This window comes from Lissotriton helveticus, chromosome 3_1, assembly GCF_964261635.1.
Source record: "Lissotriton helveticus chromosome 3_1, aLisHel1.1, whole genome shotgun sequence".
Lineage (NCBI taxonomy): Eukaryota > Metazoa > Chordata > Amphibia > Caudata > Salamandridae > Lissotriton > Lissotriton helveticus.
The window spans coordinates 398,634,195-398,659,747 of record NC_136061.1 but is presented as its reverse complement, the minus strand read 5'-3'; the positions used below and the strand labels follow the sequence as shown (position 1 = coordinate 398,659,747).

The following is a 25,553-nucleotide window of genomic DNA, read 5'->3' as shown; positions in this document are numbered from 1 at the left end:
AAAGGAAAGAGGAATGGATGGGGCCAGGGAGGTGGAACCATGATGGCAGCTATTAACAGATTAGCACCAAGGGAGCAACCCTGCGGCTGGTCTGATCAGGGAGATCTGCATAGTCAGTTTTTGCAGGGAAGCTGCCCAGCCCAAGTCACTTAGTCATCCAGTGACTCTGATCACTATTACATAAAAGCATCATGCACGTGCACGCTGCCAGGGGCAGATACACGTGCTAAGAGGCCCGAGGGAAGGTGCGTTTGGGTGCACCTTATACCCCGGGATTAAGACACAGAATGGCTGCTGAAGGAGGTGTGTAGAACTAGGGGGGACTTGAAGAGGAGACAAGACCTTGGCAACAGGACTCACCAATTGTAGCTGAAGAGACATTGGCATGAGAGGGGCATAATAAGCTTCTCTCCAGAACATTTAGGAAAACAAAATAATACAGCAAGCGCAGTCTGATGCGCTATTCATTGGTTGGGGATAAAAAAAAGTGAATATTTTTTCCACTGTCATTACCATATATTTTACCTTCTTTTCCCACAGACATGGGAAATCAAGTTGGGCAGATTTCCACATATCTTTCTGTAGATTCGGATGGTCTCTAGTGTGTAACAGGGTAAGGGTAACACAAGACAGGGGTACACAAGGTAGGTCATAAGAGATGTACAAAAGGCAAAGAGCACCCCGATCTATGGAGCTTGTTAGTAGCAGTAACAGACAGACCAGGAAAGCGAGAAGACAAGGGTACAGCAGTCATGGAGCAGGCAGCAGATAACAGGAGGGACACAATACATCTTTATGTTAGCACACCTAGAACCAAGATGGAGTTACAGCAGCATCACAAAATAAAATGAGGGACGGGGTGTGGAAACTTTTCAAACACTCACCCCCAGGTTACAGCAGGCCATACACAAGCATGATCACAAGACGTGCTCTGCAGATGGAGGCACAGCTTTATATTGAGACAGCAGCAAAGGAACAGACAGTGCCTTGAGATGGGAACACCTCGGGGAGGTCTGCACCCCCTCCCTTAAGTGGTGTCCCCCTCCGAGAGAACTACCAGGGCCCATGAAAGGGCCCCTCCGAATCAGAACAGACTTTATAGCACTCCCTTTAGTGGGGCATACCTCAAAGGGTCATGATACACCATGAATAAAGGCCACCCACTTGTGCCCCCCCACCATAAGATTCTACACGGTGTGCACTGCAGTGTCACTATTGTAGTAGTGTGGGACGCGTGACCTGTACAGCAGGCTCACGAGCAGAAGACTCACCACTGTGTGATGGAAAAGCAGCTCCCAGGACTGATGGAGCTTCTGGTTCAATATCATATCCACAAAGTCATGGAGAAAATATCCTGCAAAAGACCGCAACAGAATCAGTGCCTTGTGCTCAGCATGTGAGACGACTGCATCAGTGCCCTGCGCCGCCCATGGGAGAAGAAACATGAGTGCTGCCCTGAACTACAGGATCGAAGACATTATCAGTGCAGGCGAGGATAGGATCGGTGAGTGGGTAGCATCAGTGGCCTGCACTATCCAGAGGCATCAATGCCCTGCATTGCCTGTATGTGAACAGTGATGCCAAGCTTTACACGCAGGCTACAGCATCAGTGTCAAACACAGCATGCAGGCGAGGACAGCATCAGAGCCCTGCATTACACACATAGCATCAATGCCCTGAGAACAACACAGCATCAGTAACACACAAGGGCAATAGATGAAGATGCCACAATACCTACAGCACATGTTAGCATCAGTACCAATCTGTACTCACTCAAGGCCTCGGTAGAAGGACCCCGCTAATGCAGGGAAGACAGCAATACAAACATCCACATACATCTACGGGATCATGTCAACATCATCACACTGACAGCTCACCAAAGAACACACTAGTATCCTGAGCAAACACGCAACTTGCTTAAAGAACACACTAATATCCATGACTTGCATGCAAAATGTCACACACATATCGGACACAAGGAATACACAGTGGCCACCACAAACCAGGTCAGTGAGGTTTACAGCTGCGCTCCAAAGAGCAGGACGGCTGACCTCAGCATAATAAGCAGTAGTACACTGTTCTGCCAGACATATCTGAAGTACTCCCGCTCAAAGAGGAATAATGTATTTCTGAAAGAAACCCCTTGCTCTTCGTTTGATAGCGGGTGGGGGACTAGGCGTCACGTCTGCAAGTGTGTGTGGCATAAATTAAATACATTCGACAATGGGAAAAAATCCAGTCCATTAAAAAAATCAAGTTGTATTGAATATAAAAACACCCCGAAATAAACTGGTATGCACAGGAAATGCAAGTCCGTATAATAAAAGTGAACACCCAGAAAGTGTGGACTCATGGAATGAAACACTGAAAAGGCACAAAGAAGAGACCAAGAATGAAAGCTGGGGAGAAAACTAAACGAGAAGAACCCAACCTATAGTAGAGTCTTCAACAATGTAAAGAGGTAATCCTAGAAAAGCAATGGAGTGGAGATGACCAGAGCAGTGTCCCCAGTACATTAAAGACCACTGTCAGCTTACAAAGCCAGCAAAAGGCTTTGCTGTGCCACCCGCACCATACAGAAGTTCCACCAGTGGTGATGGATTCACAGAGCGGATCACTGTCCATTGAGCCTCCAGGACAGGAGGGTGAATGGGCTGATGTAAAGGAAATGGTAGCTACAGTTCTGATGGCAGGCTCGGATCCTCGTCACTCCTCGTTGGGTAATGGACCCAGCAGCCTGTACCCTTCAGTTTCGGTCTCGGAGTACCAGAGAGTGTGTCATAATCTCCTGCCTCCTCGCAGCTGTGTTGAACACTAAGGAGGACTAACAGATGCAGTCACCTCAACCCCATGAAAGGACAGTACCTGACCTGACCGGAGACTCATCCCACACACCTGCTACCCGACAGGCACCACTGAAATCAAAGCACCAGGTAAAGCGGTTTCAGCATTACATGTCATAACACACAAACACACCCCTATTCAGCCCATCCTGCTATATGACTAGCTAAAAACGCAGACCTAGCCAGAAAGTAGCAGAGCGCTGTACAGTGTCATAGACCAGCATAACGTCAAAAGGGGATGTGGAGGTAGCAGACTGAGGATGATTGATGCATTGTGGTGTAGTATTCTTTAAAGAGGTGAGTCTTATACGCTTTCCTTAATTGGAGCAGCGCTGAGGTGGCTCTGGTGGATATGGGGTTGTTGTTTCAGCCCGTCACCCTACATGTTAACACAGACAAATAGACACACAAACATCCATGTTCAGCCCACCCCTCTACATGGCAGCAACGACACACACATACACAAAGACGTGCACGCCGCTATTCGCCCATCCTCCTCCTTTATCGGGTTTTCCCCATTCTTCCCTACTGCTCGTGTCATCTCCCCCCCCCTCCCACGGTGCTCCAGGCACACTTCTTAGTCCTTTGTGGACAGCTTCCCCCACAGTCCTTTTTACCCCGAGTTCCCCACATTCTGCTGTCACCTCGCGAGCCTTACCTATGGACACAGCAACCAGGCTGTGGGAGAAGGTGGAGTGCGTGGAGATGAGGTCCTCGGCCATTTCTGGATGGAGGTAAAACCTGTTGGGAGACAGACACACAACACTTAATGCCGTACACATGGACATGTCGCATGCAGTCAAGTGCATAGCACGCGGCATGAGCATAAGCAGGCTGTTGGATCATGTGAATCCCCCTTTCAAAGCATAAGCCCCCCCTTTCACAGAATGCAACGTGCGAGCTCCTCTCTACAAGTACAAAGCTACAAAGGAGGGCTTGCAATTCAGGAATTAGGGGTTCGTTTTGGCTGAATGACCAAGACGACTGCATCTCCCGCCGGTCACATAACAAGGTGCTGCAGAGGACAGGTACTGCGGTTCAGCAGTTGGGACTGTTCTGGGTAGAGATGAACTATGGACACAGGGGAGCAGGTGGAGCATTCTTCAGATGTGCAAGGCTGCTTGCTGCTGCGGCATGCTACACAGGAGTTCGCCACTTAGTATGGCCGCGATAACCCTCTGGGGTGATTTGCGTGCATTATAATTTAGCATAACATGGTATCATTGCTGGACTAGAAACCAAATATCAAACTCTGCAAAAAAAAAGTCCACCCCAGGCCCTTAATATAAAAGGTGTAGAATGGAAGGGGGCCATGAGGGCACTGTTGGGTCTTGGCCAACCATCCTGCTCTTAAAGCAGAGCTCAAGCCTGGCAGCCTACGTGGGCATGCTAGAGTGGCAGGATGGCTCTACCTGGAGGGGTGCAAGAAGCTACTTACCTATTATGGCAACCGCAGACCACGTAGCTTGCAAAACCGGAATACCCCACCAACCAGAACTCACACTAGACTCGCATCACAAATGAATGGTCTTTCATGGAGTAAAGTGAATTGCTATTGTTTCAACATGCTTGACAAATGTTGAATAGCGGTTAACTTACCAGTTTTGGAGTAGTGGTGCTTAGCACAGAGAGGTGGAATATAATAAATTGGTACAATTAAGATTTTCCCAATTGGTCTTGGGGTACTTAGTGGTTGCTTTTTTCTTCTATTTCCCAGCCCTCCCCCTTAACCTATCATTCTCAAAAATACATATTTTCCAGTTTGTTCACCACCAGATGTCTCACCGGTCTAAACTTACCCATGTTGCACCACCGTCAGGCTCTTATTGCATCAAAATAATGTAAATAGCCTATCAATTTTCAATTAATGAATTTGTGATTCATGATTGGCTGCAGTAATGAATCAGCATGGAAGCAAACATACATACATATGTTTCACCACCTGGTAACCAGGCATGAATCACTATACCGGCTTCTTAAAGCTTCCTAGGGGACAAAATTGAGAAGACGCTGTAGTCACTCTTCCTTCAAAGGTAGAGGCTCTCTTGTGCACCGGTCTCCTTCCCTTCACCGCTGCATTACAACTCATGAATCACAACTTGTTTCTTGGGAAACTGATAGGGACCTCTCTGATCCTGATGAAGGTAGACTGACCTATGAGGCAAAAACACAACCATAACATGTAGACCAAATTTGTGATGCTGGAGTACTAATCAGCTCACTGCTACATTTTATACCCATTTGAATCCTGCCTGGAAAACCCCTGACTAAATATACCCGATTGGTTTCTTTGCCTAGGTAATTTTATTTTATCAACACATGACCCCTAGCAATATTAGCAGCTTTCTCATTAAGGTAGAGCCCGTACAGATGCTCTATCATTCTGAATGAGGAACTTAAAGCATGCCACAGACAATACCTGGGTGAGAGTCCCTTAAAAAAAAAACGATAGGTGTGTCTTTGCAGGGTAACTATGAGCCTACAGAAGTTCTACCCCAGTGTCTGTCAAGATAGTTGGCCTTATCGAATATGCTGCAAGTTAGGCCAGTTTCAGCCCCACAGAATCCTTGGCCTTCAATGCCTCTGGAGCAGTTTTCTGACCCCGCCTCATATTGCCAGCCAGCACCCTGTCCCTGCAGGCCCTGGAACTAACCGACCTCTCACCTGGTGTGTCCTGCCTGCAAGGCTAATCTTCTGCAGGCAGGCTTCACGCCACTTCTGGATTATCCCGGGTTTGTGCGAGGCCACATGGCACCACCTAGCAGTGCTGCCCATCAAGGCCTTTTAACCCGTTCGCCGCTGGGCTAATACCCCCGCTGTGCTGGGGGGCGGGGAGGGCGCGCACAGCACCCCCGGTGCTCGTGACGAGCTCAGCTCATCATGAGCCACGGTGGCCGTGTGCTCATGACGAGCTGAGCTCGTCACGGCCACACCCGTTTTCATAGAACGTTCAGCACAGCAGGGGAATTAGCCCCGCGTGAGAGCATTCGGACCGTTATGACTAGCTCAGCTCGTCATGAGCACACGAGCACCGTGGCTCATGACGAGCTGAGCTCGCCATGAGCGTCCAACGGGTTAAATGACGGTCTGCTGCTTTGCCTCACCATCCCATCTCTCTTAATGTGGCAGCTTCAAACAGTAGTTCTTCTAGGATGATGCCAGGGTCGGCCCAGCGAGCACAACGTTATTTTAAAATGCAGCCACCTAACTCCACGTTAGGCCAAGCACCTAAGTTAATAGATACTAACTGGAATCTGTGACAAGTAGTGTTTACTGCTGGTGTCCCAGGGACTCTGGTAAAATTGCACTTCAAATGGATAACCGTATTGTTCCCTTCTCACACATGACTCTTTAGCAGTAGCGTGGCTAAGAGGTGATATTAGATCTGTCAGCCTTAGAGTAGTATTCCCCCAAACTTTTTGCCTTCACCCTCCCATTTCTCCTGAATTTGTTTTTGCTTTACCACTGCTAATCAGTGTGAACATGCTTGTGCTCATACCTTAAAATCTGGTAAAATTGGCTTACACCAGATTGGCATATTTAATATACCTATATGTCCCTAGTAAAGTGGTATATCATATACCCAAGGCCTATAATATACCTATATGTCCCTACTAAAGTGGTATATCATATACCCAAGGCCTATAATATACCTATATGTCCCTAGTAAAGTGGTATATTATATACCCATGGCCTATACATTATATACTACTAGTGAGCCGGTAGCTATTGTGGAACCTACTTAAGTAACTACTTTGAACATGTCCAAGGTCTACCAATTCGACTTGACAAAATAACCCCTTGCCAAGCCACAAGATCCCTTTTTATTGCACACATGTCTGGCTTAAGGTAGGCCCTAGGTAGCCCACAGGGCAAGATGCATTGTAATTAAAAGGATGAACATGTACTTTTTTTTGTGTGGAAATTTCTTTATTCAAGTTTTACATGCTAACAATACATAATGGCGTCTTTGGTGCAGTCAAGTTGCATACAGTACAATTACTCTTAAACCATGGAACAATACCCCCTACCTTAATTCGACTATCTGCTCACCCAACACACTGGCCAGTTACCCCATTGCATCCTTCACCACGAGTGATCGGTGGAGGGTCTACTATCCTCAGAACCATTTACCCCTATGCCGCTATGTCCTCTGCCGCACGCTCATCTCTGCGGTTGCGCTTAATGTGCTGCTCATCTGCCACCACACACTCCAGTAGTTCCTGCCTCCAGACCGAAATCTCTGCCGATAGCAATCTGGTGTCTTGTCAGAACCACTCCAATGCAACCATTCAGGTCCCTATGGCAGCACTCCCAAGAGAAACACTAACAGTTCATGGCAACAAAAGGAAGGATATTTAGGACAAAGTACCAACCACACTAATCCAAAAACATATCACCTGCCGACGGTCCCAGGCCATATGCAAAAATCCAGCTGAGGACTGGCATCTACCACATCTGTAATAAGAGCCAGGGTATAATTTTAAAGAGTCTGAGAGGGGTCAGATAGGTTTGATGCAAGTAGTTAAATTGTATAGGTTTAAAGCGGCCGTTTGTTGACACAAACCAGATCTGCTCACATGCTTTCCATCACTCAGAGTCTGTCAGGTCCTTCCCACAGTCCACGCTCCATCTCTCTTGCCCGGAGAGCTTTCCCTTACCAGTATGCCAACAGGGTCACATGCAGGTGTGTAATGAAGCACCAGCAGTCCACCAGTTCTCCCAGTCTCTGTAATGCCTTGTGCTCCCTTGGTTCATTCAGAAACGTGGTCTAGGCACCCAGGGCTGGATGTGCCAGGCGAGCTTGCTGCAAGAACTGGCCCGGGTCTATTCCAAACCGTTCCCGGGCTTGGTTAAATGTGATGAGCTGTTTATTGGCATAGAGGTCTCCCACCAGCTTACACACCCACCTCCCCCCGCTCAAAGGACATGTTACGTAGGAGGGCAAGAAATGGTCTTAATATCCACACTTTAACCATCTGGAGCTGCAAGTAGGGGAGAGAATAAGGGACCATAATCCCCATCATGAGAACCTCATGAAGTGTGTAGGGGTCATAGTTTTCCACTAAGAAGGACTTTTCTAGTTCATCTCTTTGTCCACTGTATGCTGAAGTTGTAATGCTGTATAGTATAGAAAAGGGTCCGGCAGTCAGAGACCCCCACTCTGCCAATGGAGCTTGTGTGAGTCCAGTTAGACCGGATTTCTACCCCCGCCCAAACCATGCGGCCCAACAATCTGTCCAGCCGTACGGAGGTCATAGGAAGGGTTGGGGACACTGCATTCTTCAGCAAAGGAGCATGGCAGAAAAAACATTTTCGCCACAGAGATGCGTCCTATCATGGATGGTAGTTGCATCTACCAGAACTCGAACGAGCGAGCCAGCCTCTCCCCCACCCTCTCCACGTTGAGTGCATAGTGAGCTTTCAGGTCTCGTGCTACCCAGAACCACCAAATATCGAAAAGCATCCAGTTTCCAGGGTAGTCCCAGCCGTAGAGGAAGTACCAGGCCTGCCTGCGCCTGTCCCGCCAGGGGAAACAACCTAGACGTTGCCCTGTTAATCTACAACCCAGAGACGGCAGCAAATTTGCTCAGTCCCTCCAACAAAAGTCAGACCGACCATTCCAGGTCCCGTAAATAGATCAGTGCATGATCGGCATACAAGGACACCACACGTGGGCTGTCACCCAGATGGACCCCCCCGCATGGGTCAAGCCTAGCAAGGCACACGCTCGCTAGCAGTTCACCGTGACAGGGATTGTGGCTGTGGCTTTAGCAGCACTAACACCTCACTCATCCACCATCCCAATTTCTCACAGATGAAAACAGGTTTGGAACACAGAGATAAGTACGATAAAGTAATCACACAATGGAAGCATGGACAGTAGGCCCGGTGGCTGGCCTACGAGCACTGCCCAAGCACTGCCAGCAGCACCAGACAAGCAGCACAGGGGTCCCCGCAGGACAAGGTGCACAGGGAGTTTATGAGCAATCCACAATTGGGCACAGGGCAAGAGCATAGAAGGAGGAGAGTCCCCCACGAACTGATGAAATGACTGATAGTGTGTGGCTTAATCAGTCACTCAGAGTATGTAGAGAGCACGGCTGCTCAGGGATTGCCCTGGCACTACTTGCTCGCTGATTATCTATAATGACACATAATTACTCAAAAGCTCTTTCAAATAGCCAGGTCTTAAGGTCAGGAGGCGTTTGAAGGTCTGCTCTTCCTTCAACTCCCGAAGGGGCAGAGGGAGGGAATTCCAGGCAGAGACAGCGAGAATCGAGAGAGGAACCACCCGGATTTTCCCCTCTTAGATCCTGGAACCACTGCCAACAGAGCTTCGGAGACTCAAAACACAAGAATTCACTAATGAAGCAGACATGGCCGGTTGAAAAAAGCCACACCCCAAACACCGGAGCGAGGCGTGCATCCTCGCGGTTCCTAAACACACGGGCAAACCACAACACGACAGGTGACATCTTTGCTGGGTTACAATATCACTGCACAATATTCCAAGTAAGCAAGGCTCGTCCTCATTCACAGCACCCGAATAAAGCGACCCCCGAACAAGCCCAGAGTATTAGGTAGCAACCAGACTCTCTTGACCTTCTCGTTCACACCCAATAAAAGCTTTGGGCAAGACATGCTAAGATTTATAAAAAAAAAAAAACAAAAAAAAAAAACTTGCCCTACATAACAGCTTTTAATGTGTTTACTAACTTGTTTGGTGCACATCTTTGTTTATTTTACTGTACTTTTTTTCTGAACATTCATGCTCGAATTTTAACAGCAATTATACGGATTAGTAATATCTTCCGAAGTAGTAGTCAATAAGTGACTGGATTTTGTCTCTCAAAGTGCTCTGTACAGTGCTCTGAATCGCTGGCATGTGGAACGGGCACTAGACAAGTCCATTCATTCACAAAGACATTTTTCGTACACTGCTAAACAGCTCATGTTCTTTCCTTAAGCATCATCAGCTAAACCGGCGAGTGTCCAGTGGGTGGGGCAGCAGGAAGAAGCTGTAGCCAAATGCAGTGCTGAAACACTTTCTTGGCTCGACAAGTCAAACAAGTCTTGCCAAAGAATGAGAATGAGACACACACAAAATACATAACACCGTACACATGTTTACATTCCCTTTCACGGTGGCTCCCTGTGAGATGCTATTTTTTTGGTACTGTGCTTGCTCCCTTTCACTGCTGGGGTCTTGGATGGGCAACTCAGCCTGGACTGTGACCCAAGATGGATGCATGTGGTCGTCCTAATCCGCGACGGCCCAGACAAGCTAAAAATTAAACTGGAACGCGGCCGAGAGTAAATTACAAGTGGCTGACATTAAAGCAAGTATTCCACCTATCATTGTATATGAAATCTAAGTATGAGGTGCATAACCAGATCTGGGTCCAGACGTCACTTTTAGGTTTAAGCCATCAGGCTGCAACTCAATGCGATGGCTGAGCAAGCTTTGAAAGGCTGAAACCGGCCTGGGCGCTGCCTCGGTCTCCTACAGGTTAGACCTGGCCTACACTGTCCTTAGTGAGGCAGAGCCAAGTCCGCTTTGCGTGAGGTTAGTCTCCGTCTGCAAAGGACGAACACTAAAAACTGTGGACTAAAATGCGGCCCGGGGGAATTAATAGCAATTGACAGTAATTCAGGCAGTTGCTTTTTGTGTTGTAAAGGTCTCTTTTAAAGATATTCAAATACAACACGTCGTTGCCCCACTCATGTTTTTATTATTTTCCCGATTATGCTTCTATGGTCTTCGAAAAGGCTTTCTTGCAAAATACTGGAAAATAAGTGCTCCGAATATCCTTGCATGCAAGACGGTGTAACAGAACATGCCTCACAGTGTCCACTTCCACCAGGTCACACTGTTTGCAGATTCTGGCTGCAAGACTTAAAGACATGGACATGACAACACGAATCTACTATGGATTCTCTCGGATTTATGGAAAATCAACAATAGAGCACCAGCTCTGCTGGCCAAGGACTGCCTGTGTCCAAAGTTTACCATAATCAAGGTCGAGTGTGGCTGCTACAACCTCATAACAGATTGTATTTGTGACCGACAAAGGGTACACGCCTTATTATCTGTACCGCTGAAGGGGAGCGAGATTGCTCACCTATGCGCTCGCTGTATATTCTGTGCAGTCCCATGGCGTCTTTACGTTGCTGCCACAGTGTGCTGAAGTTGTTGTGGTGTGCTTCTCATGGGGATGTAGATAGGATCAGGCAATCATGTCAAGGATAATGGTGTCCAGGTAGGACACGCCGTGAGCCACCCAAATTGGTGTTTCCCTTCCAGCTTTTCTTGGTCCTTTGCTGGATGCAATATATTCTATATACACTGTTCCCAAGCAGTGCCATATTCAGGATTTTTGGGTCCCTGGAAAAACATTATTTTGGGGACTTCTTGTTTGGCACTTTGAATGTACTGCCCTTTTCATCTCCATAATGTCTATTAATACTGAATTATATGTACAACTTTCAGAAAAGGCTGAGAAAAACAATCAAAATCTCAAGCTGCCCGAAATCTGCCAGCCAAACAGTACTAGTAGAAACTCTGAACATGCACTGACGAAGCCATTTCATCATGTGCTTAGATCTAGGGTTGTTTGTCTTGCAAAAGTATTTTATGAGGAATTCAGTGTCTAACCAGCCTATTGCTCCCACTGAATTAGAGTCATGGTTATAGACAGTGACTTAATGTAATGTATGTTGAGTTGAAGAGCAGTAATATTAAAATAAATGTAAATGTATTGTATTTATATAGCGCACTTCTACCCGGAGGCCTCGCAGCGCTGTATTCATACCGCTGTGGAACCCATCCTGGTTTTCCTGTGAAATGTCCACTCCTGGGCACCCCCAAGGTGAAGCCAGGCATCCACAGCGCTGCGGGGGCCGTTGTGGAGATTAAGCAAGCTATTGCCCAGAGTCACAGAGTGGGACCCATGATTAGAATAGGCACCGAGGCAAGAATTATCAGGTCCGGGGAAATTGAGTCCAAGAGCCGCCGAGGCGGGAATTGAACCCTGGTCCCGGGCCAGACCTCTGCATCAGGGTCTGCCGCTCTAACCATTGAGCCACGCTTCTCCACAATAAGACAATGCAGATAGCTATTGACATTGTGCATTTAATTTCTGGATATTTGTAATCACAATTTAATGCTTCTTCAAAACTAGCATTCTAATTGGAACCCTGAAAATCGTCGCACTGCTCATAGGACAGTCGCCACCCCGCAGCACGAAATCAGGTGATTTTAACGATAGCTATTTTCCTTTACCATCTAACAGCATCTGCTTTTCTCTACGGACACTTTTCTGGCTACACAGTGACCCCTGGCTCTGCTTAATAAAAGAAACAGGAGGGGATGCGAGACAGAAAATAGAGCTAAAGAGAACAGTAGGACGAGATATGTGCAGGAAGAATGGAGTTAGAGACAGAGATGGGAGTATCTTTTATACATAGTTATTACAGTGGGGCTTCTGGCTGTCCAAATCACTATCAGGGGACCCCGTGAAGGGTGATGACCCGGAGCAATAGCCCACTTTGAGACCTAAAAAAATACATAAATAACAATGGATTTTGGATGCGGGTTCTATGACAGCTCCCAGCCCTCCTATGTTGACTGGGAAACCAGTTAAGATTCCAAACTGTTCTAATCAGAAAACCGTGCACAGCAAATGGATCCCTCCTCAACCCCAGCACCCATCGACTCTCATGCAGGCCTGTCACCCAAGCACCAAGACAGGATCCGACTGGGCTTTAGAGACAAACGAACATTTTGGGCTAGAGTGCAAATCTTATTCAAGTGTGGGTGGTCGGCTTTTTAGCGTTACTGGTCTTTGGCCTATTTTCCTGGAAGCTCAGCCACACCGGCTCAGACTCGCTTACTCAACACTGCACATACATGATTGCAAGACACAAACTAGGACAAATGCAGCATACAACTGATGCAGTCCGTTTGGCAATTCTGTCGTAATGACTGGTTAGGAGAAATAAAATGTGTAACCAACTTGAGAACTTTCTAAAGATCCGAGGACAGAGGAACCCTTGCACACAGATCCACAATGGTAATAGGGCCCCTTGAGATTGGAGGGTTTCACCATGTTAAACGCTTTTACAGTGCTTAGGGTCACCGCTCTGAATCAGGCGCTCGGAGTTTCTGCATTCATCCTTATTGTAACTACCCTATTTTTACTACCAATTATTGAGCTTCTTGCATACTAAAAGTGTCATGCTGTAAATAAGTTTCTGTCTACCAGTACGTCCTGGCTACAGCAAGCCTCATCTGTTTAACTTTGCTACCCTGGACAGTCAAATACCCAAAGTAGTAGCTTTATTTTTGAGTGCAATAGTAGACGGAGCCTTAACTCGCCAGTGGTCAAAGACAGCATCTACCACAGATAATTCAGTTAACCAAGTACTGCTTCCGGGCCAGGAAAAAAGACGCACATTGGTTGGATCCTTTGTGTTTTAGTTATGGTCTATGCCAGTCAGTCTCCATTTACACTCTGTGGTCTCCATTTGAATAAGGTTTGTGTTTCAGAACATAATATTATAATCTGCATAAATGTTGTAAATGTAAATGTTTTTGAGCTTGTAAAGCGCACTGCTACCCGTCCATAGGTCTCCTGGCGCTGTATAACTCTGGGGAACCCGTCCTGGCTTTCCCTGTGGGATGGTCCCTTGCTGGGAGTCCCCAAGGTGGAGCCAGGCATCCCCGGAATTGGTGGGGCCGTTGTGGAGATTAGGCAAGCTAATGCCCAGAGTTGCCGAGTGGAACCCCTGATTAGAGTAAGCACCGAAGCGAGAATTATCGAGTCTGCTGACCAAGGTCCACGACCCTGCCGCGTCGGGAATTGAACCCTGGTCCCGGGCCGACTTCTGCTCTCGGGCCTGCCGCCTCTAACCAGTGAGCCACACTACTCCACTTGCATACTTTGGGTCTTGTGCCCGAGGCCTGTAGCATTCTTGTTTGCGGTCTCCTAGTATGAGGCACTATGACTTTCTCGCACCCATTTTATGTTCCTGGATGCGTTCCTCCAATTGGTGATCTGGCAGGTGTTGTTGGGAAACAATGCTCTTGGATTCTGGTGAATACCTGGTGAGATGTCGGCCATGTAGTTTAGGGCATTGGGCGAATTTAAGGAAATTGAGCACTACAAGGAACCTTTTAGGTCTACTAAGAATCCGCAAGTTGGGTCCTTTCTATGCACACTTAATACTGGTTTACAGAACCAGAGGTGCAGGGGTTCTGTGGTGTCTCTTCCCATTCTGTGTATAATGTTAGGCTAGATCATGTCTGTAGAGAAACATTGGGAAACTATCAAAGCCTGCAGAATTCGTTTTTGATGGTATAGGGTGCTTTGGGGGTGGAAAGTCTTCTGCAGCGTCCTGGAGAGAGTTTTTCCCTGCCAAAAGTTGATGATGATCTGGCAAGTCACTAGAAAGCGGCTGTAGGATTTTTCATCTTTACCTCAGTGAACACGACAATCACACGTGTCCATTGAGGATCTCCTGTGTTTACAAGGATTGAGACGCTAAAGCTTGGCTCAGAGGTTGAAGGGGCATGCAAAGTGCACTCCTCATTTACAGAGAACGGCTACTGCCCTCTACACCAGCTGTGATAGATGGTCGGCAGTGGCACTCATGTATACTCAGGGGTAGCTGTACTCTTTGGGGGAGCTGATCCCTCCTCGTAAAGTCCGTGCAGCATCTTTTACCTGTTTTTCTTTGGTTCTTTTTGCTTCTATCGTATTTGGGATATGCATGTTGAGAGTCAGGGTGTTCACGGAGTAAGGAGGGATTGGAGAGCCGTTGTGTTTAGTGCTAAGCTGGTTCTCCTGAACATTCCAGCTCACTCATGCCCATAACCTAGCCCTTGTAAAAGCTTGGTTGGACGGGGAATGAACCATTGGTGTTCAGCCCTCTACTGGGAGATGATCAGGGATTCAAGGAATGGAGCTAATTAGCATCCGTCCCTGGGGCTAGCACAGACAGGTACCAAGGGACAAAGGAGCAGGACAACAGGAGCTCCTCGTGCACCGATCATGCAGTAAATATACACAAGACCGGATGGGCTATCCCAGATTGAAAAGTACCATCCTCCCGGTTTGCATCATCGCATCCATCAGGAAATTATAAAAGACTGGATTCATTGGCCAGTGGATTGTTCAACACGGTTCTTGCTTTCTGACCAGTCACATAGCAGGGTCCTTGGTAAGCAGAGAACCAAGAGTTGAACCCAGAAGCTCAATTGTTCACCCCCCTGCCAGACTGCAGAAATTAGTCTGGACTTGAGAAGGTGCATCTGTGATGGATTGCCTGGAACCTAACAGTCTGACGGAAGGAGCTCATCCGGCAATATCCCAGCGAAGAATGAGCTACCTGCGACTACTGGCGTTTTGAAACTTAAGGGAAATCCAGGCAGCTGCTCACGATAAGGCAACTTGATGCACTTCAACAAATGAGACAAAGGTAGCTCCTTACAGTCAGAGCAGGTGAGACTGCTCTCTGGAACCCACCCCTGTTATGTGGGAACCTGTGGGTGCTTCCAGGTACCTTCAGTAGCTGGGAAAGACAGCCTTGTAGAACAACATATGCTCTGCCCCTGCCCTAGGACTTGCATTGTGGCATAGTCCTTGCTCATCCTGCACTAGAAGCAAGCAGCACTGTCTCTGTGAGTGCCCTGCTATTATAAACGTTAGACTGGGATTAGCAGGCTCTGTAGTACAGGCCAACACCTATTTTGGTTTCCTCCTACAGCTAGTGGATACTGGGTTAGTGGGACTTTAGTAACAGCTGCCACTCCTAACCAGACCCCTGACACCACCAGAGTGTTGTCCTCGCCAATGAAGGGTGGGCACTTCTAATAATTTCACTAGTGGGACAGTGAGTGGACCAGGAACATTGACTTCATATGAACTGCTGAAGCCAAAATTACTGCAATACAAGTATTGGTACAGTTGCTCTAGCTTTGAAGAGGAACCCTGTGCAACATGGTTTGTACACATAGTGTTTAACATCTAGGAGCTATAACATTGTTTGGGATCAGAAACTTGTGGACTCTTTTGGTCTTTACTATGCATCTTAATTTCGTGTGCAGTATATTTTTCTCGTGTATTTAAGAATTTTTCTTTTACAAATTAAAGCATTGGCTGGAGATAGATCTTATTGCCTGGTATTATGGTGTAAACTGCATTCTGAATGTCTAACCCACCTCACCTCCTTGGACTGCTCTTCTCATTATGCTGAGAGTGTAGAGTTCTGACGGGGAGTAACCGGTTATCCAGTTTGGGGTCCTATAGTACTGTAGCCCCAGGACACCAGTGGTGATCGACTCCCATTGATGCAACTGGAACCCAGTAACCCGTGACTGCCCAAGGAAAATCTGTCATCACAAGTGCAGAAGAGGTTTTTTTTCTTGCAGCCTTTTTAGGTCTCGGCTAAAGACGCGCGGAAGCGCGTCTCCGCCGAGATCTTATGTCACCGAGCGTGCTTCCCAGGAGACAGTCCCGGCCGCGCGCATCCTTCGAGGCGATTTGTAACTGGAACGCGCGCTGTGGCCAGGCGCTGTCTCCTGGGAAGCGCAAGCACCACACACGCATGCGCATACACACACACACAAGCGCCCATGCACGCACGCACATACATACATACAGACACCACCCCTGACACATACATACACAAGTGCACCCAGGCCCCCCCCCGCCCCCCGCCGTCACTGTCGCACACATACATACACACACACACACGAGCATACACACACACACACACAAGTGCACCAATCCCGCTCCAGCCTTTTGGAACTTACCTTACCTCAGCACGCGGCGCCCAAACTCCTGCTGGCGCGGCCCAGGGGCTCTACACCGCTCACAGGAGCCCCGGGCCGCGAGACGCAACGACTCCGCCTGCCTCCTCTTCCGGTCTGAACGTGGCCCCGCCCCCGTCACAGGCGACCGTGCCTGACTTCCGGGGCGGCCGCGATACTAAGAGACTGCTGGGGACAAAGTGTGGTCTGTGGAGTTACAATGGTTGCATGCAAGGGGTGAGTGTGAAAGTGCCGACCTTATTTACCTTCTGACCCAGCAGGAGGAGGTGTCAACAATGAGGCCGGTGTTTACACTGAAGTGTTTGTGTGTTCACGGCCTAGGATGAGCAGAGCAGAAAGGAACAGTCAAAATCCGCTTGGAACGCAAACGTGCTTTCTTTGCGTAGACAGTATAAACGCATTTAACTATACATTTAATAAAGGGATGCATTACAACGGAGGTGGGGTACGGGGATGAGGGAGCGGGTGGCAGGCTCGAGCTCGCTTTGAACCCTTCACTGCTGTTCCTGGGCACAGCACACGCCGTGTTTGGCATCGGAGGAGACGTGCCAGACTCTCTCAAAGGTCAATCTCACGCTCGCCTGCGGAACGGCGCCGCTTCCGGTTTAAACAAGAAAGAAAATCCATATTCCGCCTCATGCTGAGCGCAGGACACGGGGCGAGGCCCGGCTGTGTCCGCTGTTGGCCTACTTTAAGGGGAAGACAGAGCTGGGCTGTGAATCCGGCCGGGCTGTGACAACGCGCATCGAGCAGCGGAAGCTCATTCAGCAGATCAGTGCTGACAACACCTGCCCAAGATCACACACAGCGACTAAAGAAAAAGGCCAGTCGAAGCGGGTGTGCTCGGGACGCAGGGTTGACTTGGCTGCAGTGAATGGTTTACCAGTTCGGGGATGGGTGGTCGATATTATACGGATTAGTTCCAGAATTCATCTTTAATAACACCCTCCCCCCGCCCCCCAGCCCCTCCCCCAATCATACCACCGCCAGTCTGATAAAGGGCAACATTCAGAATACAAGGCAGTAGCGTTGACAATGTGGCATAAGCCTTAGTGCAAGGAACGACGTGCCACCCACTCCCATAGGCTTCTGGGTCCCGGTGCCACTACACCTGCTGCACCAAGGGAAGTGGTGAGTGCAGAGTGGTGAGTGGTGAGTGGTGAGTGGTGAGTGGTGAGTGGTGAGTGGTGAGTGCAGAGTGGTGAGTGCAGAGTGGTGAGTGCAGAGTGGTGAGTGCAGAGTGGTGAGTGCAGAGTGGTGAGTGCAGAGTGGTGAGTGCAGAGTGGTGAGTGCAGAGTGGTGAGTGCAGAGTGGTGAGTGCAGAGTGGTGAGTGCAGAGTGGTGAGTGCAGAGTGGTGAGTGCAGAGTGGTGAGTGCAGAGTGGTGAGTGCAGAGTGGTGAGTGCAGAGTGGTGAGTGCAGAGTGGTGAGTGCAGAGTGGTGAGTGCAGAGTGGTGAGTGCAGAGTGGTGAGTGCAGGGTGGTGAGTGCAGGGTGCAGAGTGCAGAGTGCAGGGTGCAGAGTGCAGGGTGCAGAGTGCAGGGTGCAGAGTGCAGGGTGCAGAGTGCAGGGTGCAGAGTGCAGGGTGCAGAGTGCAGGGTGCAGAGTGCAGGGTGCAGAGTGCAGAGTGGTGAGGGCAGAGTGGTGAGGGCAGAGTGGTGAGGGCAGAGTGGTGAGGGCAGAGTGGTGAGGGCAGAGTGGTGAGGGCAGAGTGGTGAGGGCAGAGTGGTGAGTGGGCAGAGTGGTGAGTGGGCAGAGTGGTGAGGGCAGAGTGGTGAGTGTGCAGAGTGGTGAGTGTGCAGAGTGGTGAGTGTGCAGAGTAGTGAGTGTGCAGAGTAGTGAGTGTGCAGAGTAGTGAGTGTGCAGAGCAGTGAGTGCAGAGCAAGTGTGCAGAGCAAGTGTGCAGAGCATTGTGTGCTGTTGAGTGCAGAGTGCTGTGTATTGGCAATGTTAATGACAATGCCCATTTATTTTTGATTTAAAGAAAAAAAATGTCATGAGCAATGACAATAGCTCTACCTTTAATGATGCCGAGACCATTGCATTGCAAATGCTTGTTATAGTAATGTATAAGCTTCTGGAGGAATACAGTTTTGCTTTCCTTACTTTTTTTTCTAAAAAAGGGTTTTGATTTGCTTATTAGGCCCATGTCCTGCAGCACGCTTGCAGGAAGTCTATGCTGTGCACATAACTTTCTGTAGTGGGTGCTGGGAGAATAAGTTCACATGCGGGAGGCACCAGACCTGGAGCCTAGGATTCCTTAAGCAGTGTGCTATGATTTAATATTTATGCGGAACAGGCTAGGGTGTAGATTACATACATGTCAGACTCTTTGTCTGAATCATCCCCCTCTCCCACGCCTCCAGGTATGTTTGAAGATCCTGTTAGGGTGTGGTCTATCATTACCATGCAGATAGCTGAAGTATACATCACTTTATAACATTAGAGGTCCTGTCCCCATTTCCAGCCTTTAGTAACATTATATTTACTTCTGGGAGCCCGAGTAAAAACGTGTTTCTACACTTTATGAAGCAGTCGAAAAATTAACCCTCTTGGCTTTTATCCCGGCTAATTCATCTTATGTCTGTTTATATTGTATTTATTATTATGTAGCGCTGCCGTGGCCATCACAGACGTGCTGGTGTATTCTGGAGGTTGGAAAACTTAGTTTAACATTAAAAAGGAAGCCACAGTAAAAGAAGCACAGGACATTGTGGGTAGGAGCAGATGTTGAGTGAAATACATAATGCATAGCAACAGGAGTTCTACAGTTTCAAAGTATACTTATCCTATTGTCTTAATGTAAGAGGGGGCTTTGCGGGTGCTGAGCTAGTAGGTGTTCAGTAAATGGTTCTTTAGACCAGCAGCTTTTAAACTTTTGATAGATTTAGACCCTCACTGAATCTCTATGCGAAGCCGGGCACCATGCCTAAACAGTCTGCACAATGCAAATCTCTCAAAAGTAGAAAACAAAAATACACAAAACTGCAGAAACAAGTATGCGTCAGACAAATATACAAATTATGAAATACCGCTTTTAATTCACAAACAAATATCGAAATTGTATTGGTAGGTTGGAGATTTTCAGAATTAGGGTTTACTTCTCAAAGAAAGTAATATGCTAGACTCCAACATATCACTGTCTTTTTCTTGTTCATAATGCATCCTCTCTTTCTGCCAGAGGAAGCTAGTATTTCAAAGGAGGTCCCTAATTCTCCATACTTTTGTTTGCTGTACTTGTGCGGCTACCACGAATCAAATTCAAGCTACCAGCGTTTAGCCTCCAGATTCAACTCTCTTCACATTTACAAAGCATTTTACATTTTCCAATGTTGCTTTGTTAAGTGTATGTACTTTGTTAATGTACTAACATACATTATATTTCCAGACAGTCGTGGACCACGGGTATAGAATCCGTGATATAGACCAGCAGACTTCTTTGTGGCTTAAAACTGCTAAAGGGAGAGAGTATTCTGGCTGCAACATGGCATTTCTAGCTTTATCGTTATTCTCTTTATGCCTCTGCCGCCTGGCCGTGAAACGTAAAGAATGTCTTCAGAGTCTACTGATATTGCGCTCTGCTCCCAGGGTACTCTGCCCTCTTGCCTGGCTCCCCAGATGCAGAACTGCCTGCCGGGAAAGGAGGGGAGGAGGAGTCCACATCACAGGCTCCGGGCTCAGCCACGTGCACCTGCAGTCTGCACGCGCTTCATTCGTAACTCTCAAGAGACCCTCTATTAAGGGGCAACCCTCATGTTACCCTCACTTCTATGTCTAACCTATTGGAGTAAACACGTGCTATTACGCGATCGGACGACACTCATGTACTTGGCCTCGGAAGGAAGAGAGCCCGAGTCGGCCCTCTGTGACGTACACCTGCCATTCCAGGTGGCGTGCAGATCGCCAGAACCTGGTTTAGTTCCCCCCACCAATGGCCTAGGTTAACTCACGGGACAGAAGAGCGAACGCACTGCCACTACACAAACGCTCACATTAGTACAGTGAGGTAACAGCCAGGACTCATCCCCTGATGGGGAAGCGGCGAGGGGTCACTGGCGCGGTGTTTGACGTCACCCAGTGCTATAAAGAGTTATAGCGTGTCTGTCAAATCCTTACGATAGCGAAAATACGCTAAAAAAAAATTTCCCACTACTACACAACTTTGTAGCAGACTATACAAAATAAGGTGTTGGCTGCAACTGTATTTAGGTGAACGCTCCAAAAATTCCCACCGCAAGAATACGTGACCAAACTGGCCATAGCAGAGAAAGGAGGGGGGTACACAACAGGATAGGGGGTTCCCTGGGACAACAATGCTAGGGGCATGTTAACAAGCAGCAGCGAAAATTATCGCTGACCGCTGTTAGCGTTAAAAAATATATAGCCGGCTATCCCTGGCGATAAATGCCATGGTAGCGCAGTATTATCGACACTGAGCGCCATGGCGATAAAAAAAAACCAGGGATAGCAGGAATATCCCCGTTTCACATTGAATAACGCTGGATTTCCAGCGATATTCAATGAAAGACTGCAATAACATTGGTGATAGTGACTGTGGTTGCAGTCACATAATCCACCTCCCATTACAGGTATGCCTAAGTCTGAAAATTAGCAGACATTAAAAAGCAGCGTTAACCGTGGTTAGCGCTGTTTTTTTTTTAAATCTCTAAGAGGGTTGGCGTAAAGCTTGATAATAGGAGAAATGTCGCTTCTCCTATTATTTTGCTCTGGAATGCCCCCCTTTGCATCTCATTAGAGATCCGAAACCCAACCTTTGCATCTCATTAGAGATGCAAAGGGATGCATAGAGAAAAAAGGGAGCCAACATGCGAATTTGCATGTTAGCACCCTGTTGTTGATAGGGAGATAATTTTATCTCTGCTTTTTTGTCTTTTTAAAGCCAAAAAAGTGGAGATAAATCCCTTGTTAATATGCCCCCTAGTGTCTTAATATGTTCATACTATTGCTGTGCCTCTGGTGCTATGAACTAAGCACTCCCATTTCAAAACAAGAGACACGCGGGATTAGCTGCAGTGATGAAACATGGCGCGCACTGTGAGTGAGGGGTTGTCGCCGATTTACGTAAAAGTCATAAATTGGTCACTGTGTGCCAATGAAAGGGGCACCAAGTTGGGTTTCATCTAGGTTACAACCATGTTGCACCCAAATAATGCTTTAAGATTTGCTCTAAACACGAATATATGTGTAAAATAGGGTAAATAAAATGAAGATGCACAAAAAAAAAAAAGACAAGTAAGACAAGTTGGGGGTTCCGACGGTCAGCAAAAACGTCCAACAGGCAGCTCAGGTTTTTTTTTTTACAGCCAAATGAGGGCTTTAGTCCCAATATATGGAGAATGGCAAAAAACTAAACATGTTAACAAGAGTATTCTTTCTGCTCCTGTGAGTCGTCATCTGCATTTTAGCCCACACTTGCCTTTCTCAAGCTGCGAACACGTTGGAAAAGGGATGTGGAACTAAGTGGCACGCGGCCCTCCGAGTAGCCGCACATATGTGCATCTCTCCTCAGTGTTTGATTCTGAAGCCTCATCTCGATGCCTGTGTTGAAATACCCACTCAGGGTGTGTATGGTTGTTTTGGTGCTAAATACAGCTGTGCGATGCTTCCTGCACGCGCTTCAGGTGGCGGGGGAAGACCAGGTGGACGTTCTGGTTGAACAGCGTTCTTCGCCGGCTGTGCCAGTTTCCTCCACAGAGAGGAGGTTGAGGTCAGCTAGACGGTGAAGGCGAGGCCTCAGTTCCTCGGTCTGCACCCGATGGGAGTGCTTAAGTTGCCCCACCCCCTCATGTCATCACATAGTCGGTTTTCAGGTATAGTCTCTTTTCAGGTATAGGCTTTTAACCAAACAGAGAACTACCATCAAATAAGCTCGTCTGACTGTTTCAACTGACGCAAACCAAGATATTATTACCGAGAACGCAACGAGTTCTGCTGTTGTCCCACCCAAACCATGTTCAGAGACACGGATGAGTCTGAAGTCCTGAACGGGACAGCCTGTGTGATAAAGAGCTGGTCACAGGATCTGGGGGCCGAGAGGGCTGCGTTACAGACCGGGCTGCGTAACTTCCGCGGTCCGATTAAGTCTTGCTGCAGCAGTGGCCCCAGTTTACCTATGACCTTTGACCCACACTGCTTCTGACAACTGTTCCCTCGTGAGCCGGACTCCGCACAGTTGCGTTTGGGTTTCAATTCCCTAAATTGTCTAAGCCACACACAACCGGCAGCTCTGACCGCCCACGACACCTCTGGAGTGAGCCACCCGCATCCCCGCACATGTGTTCCATGCCACTATCGTCCCTCAGGGACACACTCACAACCCAGACTTACCCCAGCAGAGCCCAGAAGCCGGTAAGCAGGCTGTGCACGAAGGACGTCCAGATGTTTCTCCATTTCCAGGGGTTTCGCAGCGCGGACTGCGGGGTAGGAAAGAACCGATCCACACTCCGGTTGAGAAGATGGAAAGATGCAAACGACACAGCGACCAGCAGCACACCGGAATCCATGGAAGAGTGCGGAAACAAAGAATCCGAAACGGGAGGACAGATAGGGATACAAATATGAGAGAACAAACTGAAGGGATACAATTAAAAGGGAATGAAACAAAAACAACGGGATGGGCTGTAGGGTAAGATAAAAAAGCGAGATAATCAGATAAAGAAATGTGGATAAAGGAGGGGTGAGTGGGGACAGAGGAAAGGAAGAGGGATGAAAAAAGTGGAAAGAGAAATGATAAAAGCCTGAGAAGAGAAGAAGGCTGAAATAATTGCGGATGAGGAGGGGCGTGATGGAGAGAAAGGGTATAGAAGGGGTGGGCGATCTCAAGCCAGTAAAGGAGAGAAAAGACTGAAAATGGGGCGAGGGGTCAAAGTAAAGAAGAGATGAGGCGGGGAAAGGGCAAAGGGAAGGGGGTTTCTAAATAAGAAGTGAAACTAAAGAGGAAAGGTGGAAATTGGCCGATGGGCGAGGCGGAGTGTCTACAGCTCTTTGCTCAGTCTTCCTTCGCTTTCCTTCTCTCTCTCGGGTGCTCCCCTCTCGTGTCCACTGGGGATCTGCTCCCTATCCCCTTAAGATATCCTTCCTCTGCTACTCTCGCCCTTTTCGAACCTTGTGTAACATTTTCTCGTAACCAGCAAACAAGTGGCCTCCAGCGTTCGTCCATTGGCTAACCTTAGCCACGCCCAATCGTCTCCATGGCTACCGGTCACACCCCCGGAGGAGCGATTGCGCCACGGAGTATTTATGGGAGACTACAACTCCCGAATGTTTTGCGGGTTAAACTACTAGTCCCAGCAACCCCCGGGACTTTGGCGGGCTCAGTTATATACCTTCGCTCGGCGCGAGTCCAAACCTTGTATTCAGTTGGAACGGTACGAGGACTGGGACGTAGCCAGGAATAATGATGAACAGAGAAAAGCACGGGGGACATGCATTAAGAGAACGGAATCAGCAAGGCATGTAGAGAAAATGCAAACCAAAACATTAAAGCAACGGGGGCGACTGCCTCGCTCCTAGTGTGATACAGCGAAAACTCAGTGGCCCGCATCACAGGTTATGCACATGGCAACGTTTTAGAACAGCAAAGTGAAACTTTTTAAAAACAATTATTTGTTGATGCTTTTCTCCCATTGACTTCTAATGAAGCAGTGTACATTTCATTCGGGAGACAGCCTAAATAAAGCAATTTTTTGCTTTAATAATTGTGAGTCTCCTGCCTGAACCGGGTCTATTGGCATGTATGGGTTCTGTAGAATAGGGCATTGCTTCAAATTCAAATATAGAAATGCAGGTACTATTTAGAATAATGGTTTGCCCCATAGAAGTGCCTATACTCTCTCATTGAACGCAGTGCTGAGAAGTGCAGGTACTTGCTCTTTCTAATTGAAGAGTGGCAGGTACTCTGCACTGGACAATACCTGCGCATTTAAAGCAAGGGCAGGGCTGACTTTTGGCATGGGTGAGCTGTGCGCAGGCCCAAGGTGCCATGCTTCTGGGTGGCACTTGGAGGTGTGTTAATTAAGTTTATGCAACCAGCACCACCCCTCTATTGCTCTAGCCTCGTCCGTGACTCTGTGTTATCTTTTCTCTGTCACATTTACCAGTTTAAAATGGCCTTTCGTATCATGCCATAGGCAATATTTTTTACACCCCGTTTGCCCTCTTCACTGCCCTCCCTTCGCCTTCTCACCCATGCTGACACACACTAACACCCTCATCGGCATGAGGCAGCTAAGCTATGGGCGATTTAGGTGAGCTGGGGGAGGTCCAAAGAAGTTTGCATTCAGGGATCATTCACTGCTCAGCCAGGGAGTGACCAGTGAACACAAAAGGGACCCAGCTGTCTCGTATTAACTAGCATCAGCAAGGGCGCCCAGAGCGCTATCTTAGCCAGGGCCGGCTCGGACCACAAGAATAGGGTGAGGTAATTGCCACATGTGGTAAATGCCATTACCCCACAGTGGGGTACTTCCTACCAATTGGTGAAATCATGCATGCTTAATTCCGGTGATCAAATAGAATGAGGATCATTTAATTTTAAAACCACCCACCAGCGTAATGGTGTCCTCACTGGAATAACATAGCAAGACCTTTGTTCGCTAATGACATCACAGAAAATCACTCTGCGTATTATTGGAACGAGATCAGGGGAAACATTCATGTCACCAGTTTTAATATCACAAGCAAATCTTTTCATCCGTAAACATAGATGTGAGGTGCAGTGATGATGTAATCATCTTAAATAGCAGATACTACGCATGCATTTTACTTTTTTTGTTGCAGATTTATATAGCGCAAACTCGACCTGAAGGTATTGGAGCGCTTTACATGGGCACCCATTACATTACACAAGGACACA

The 25,553-nt window shown here is 47.9% G+C and overlaps 1 protein-coding gene across 1 annotated transcript in view; it reads right to left on the bottom strand.

The window, feature by feature from the left end:
* TLCD2 (TLC domain containing 2) overlaps positions 1 to 23,814 on the bottom strand; it is a 129,808-nt gene extending 105,994 nt beyond the window's left edge. The window contains exons 1-3 of the mRNA XM_078680162.1: positions 23,027 to 23,814; positions 3,502 to 3,584; positions 1,272 to 1,354 (exon numbers count right to left, since the gene is read on the bottom strand). Coding sequence (XP_078536288.1) covers positions 1,272 to 1,354; positions 3,502 to 3,584; positions 23,027 to 23,202 — 342 coding nt within the window. The 5' untranslated portion in view covers positions 23,203 to 23,814. The remainder of the gene's footprint in view (positions 1 to 1,271; positions 1,355 to 3,501; positions 3,585 to 23,026) is intronic.
* Between the last annotated feature and the right edge of the window lie 1,739 nt (positions 23,815 to 25,553).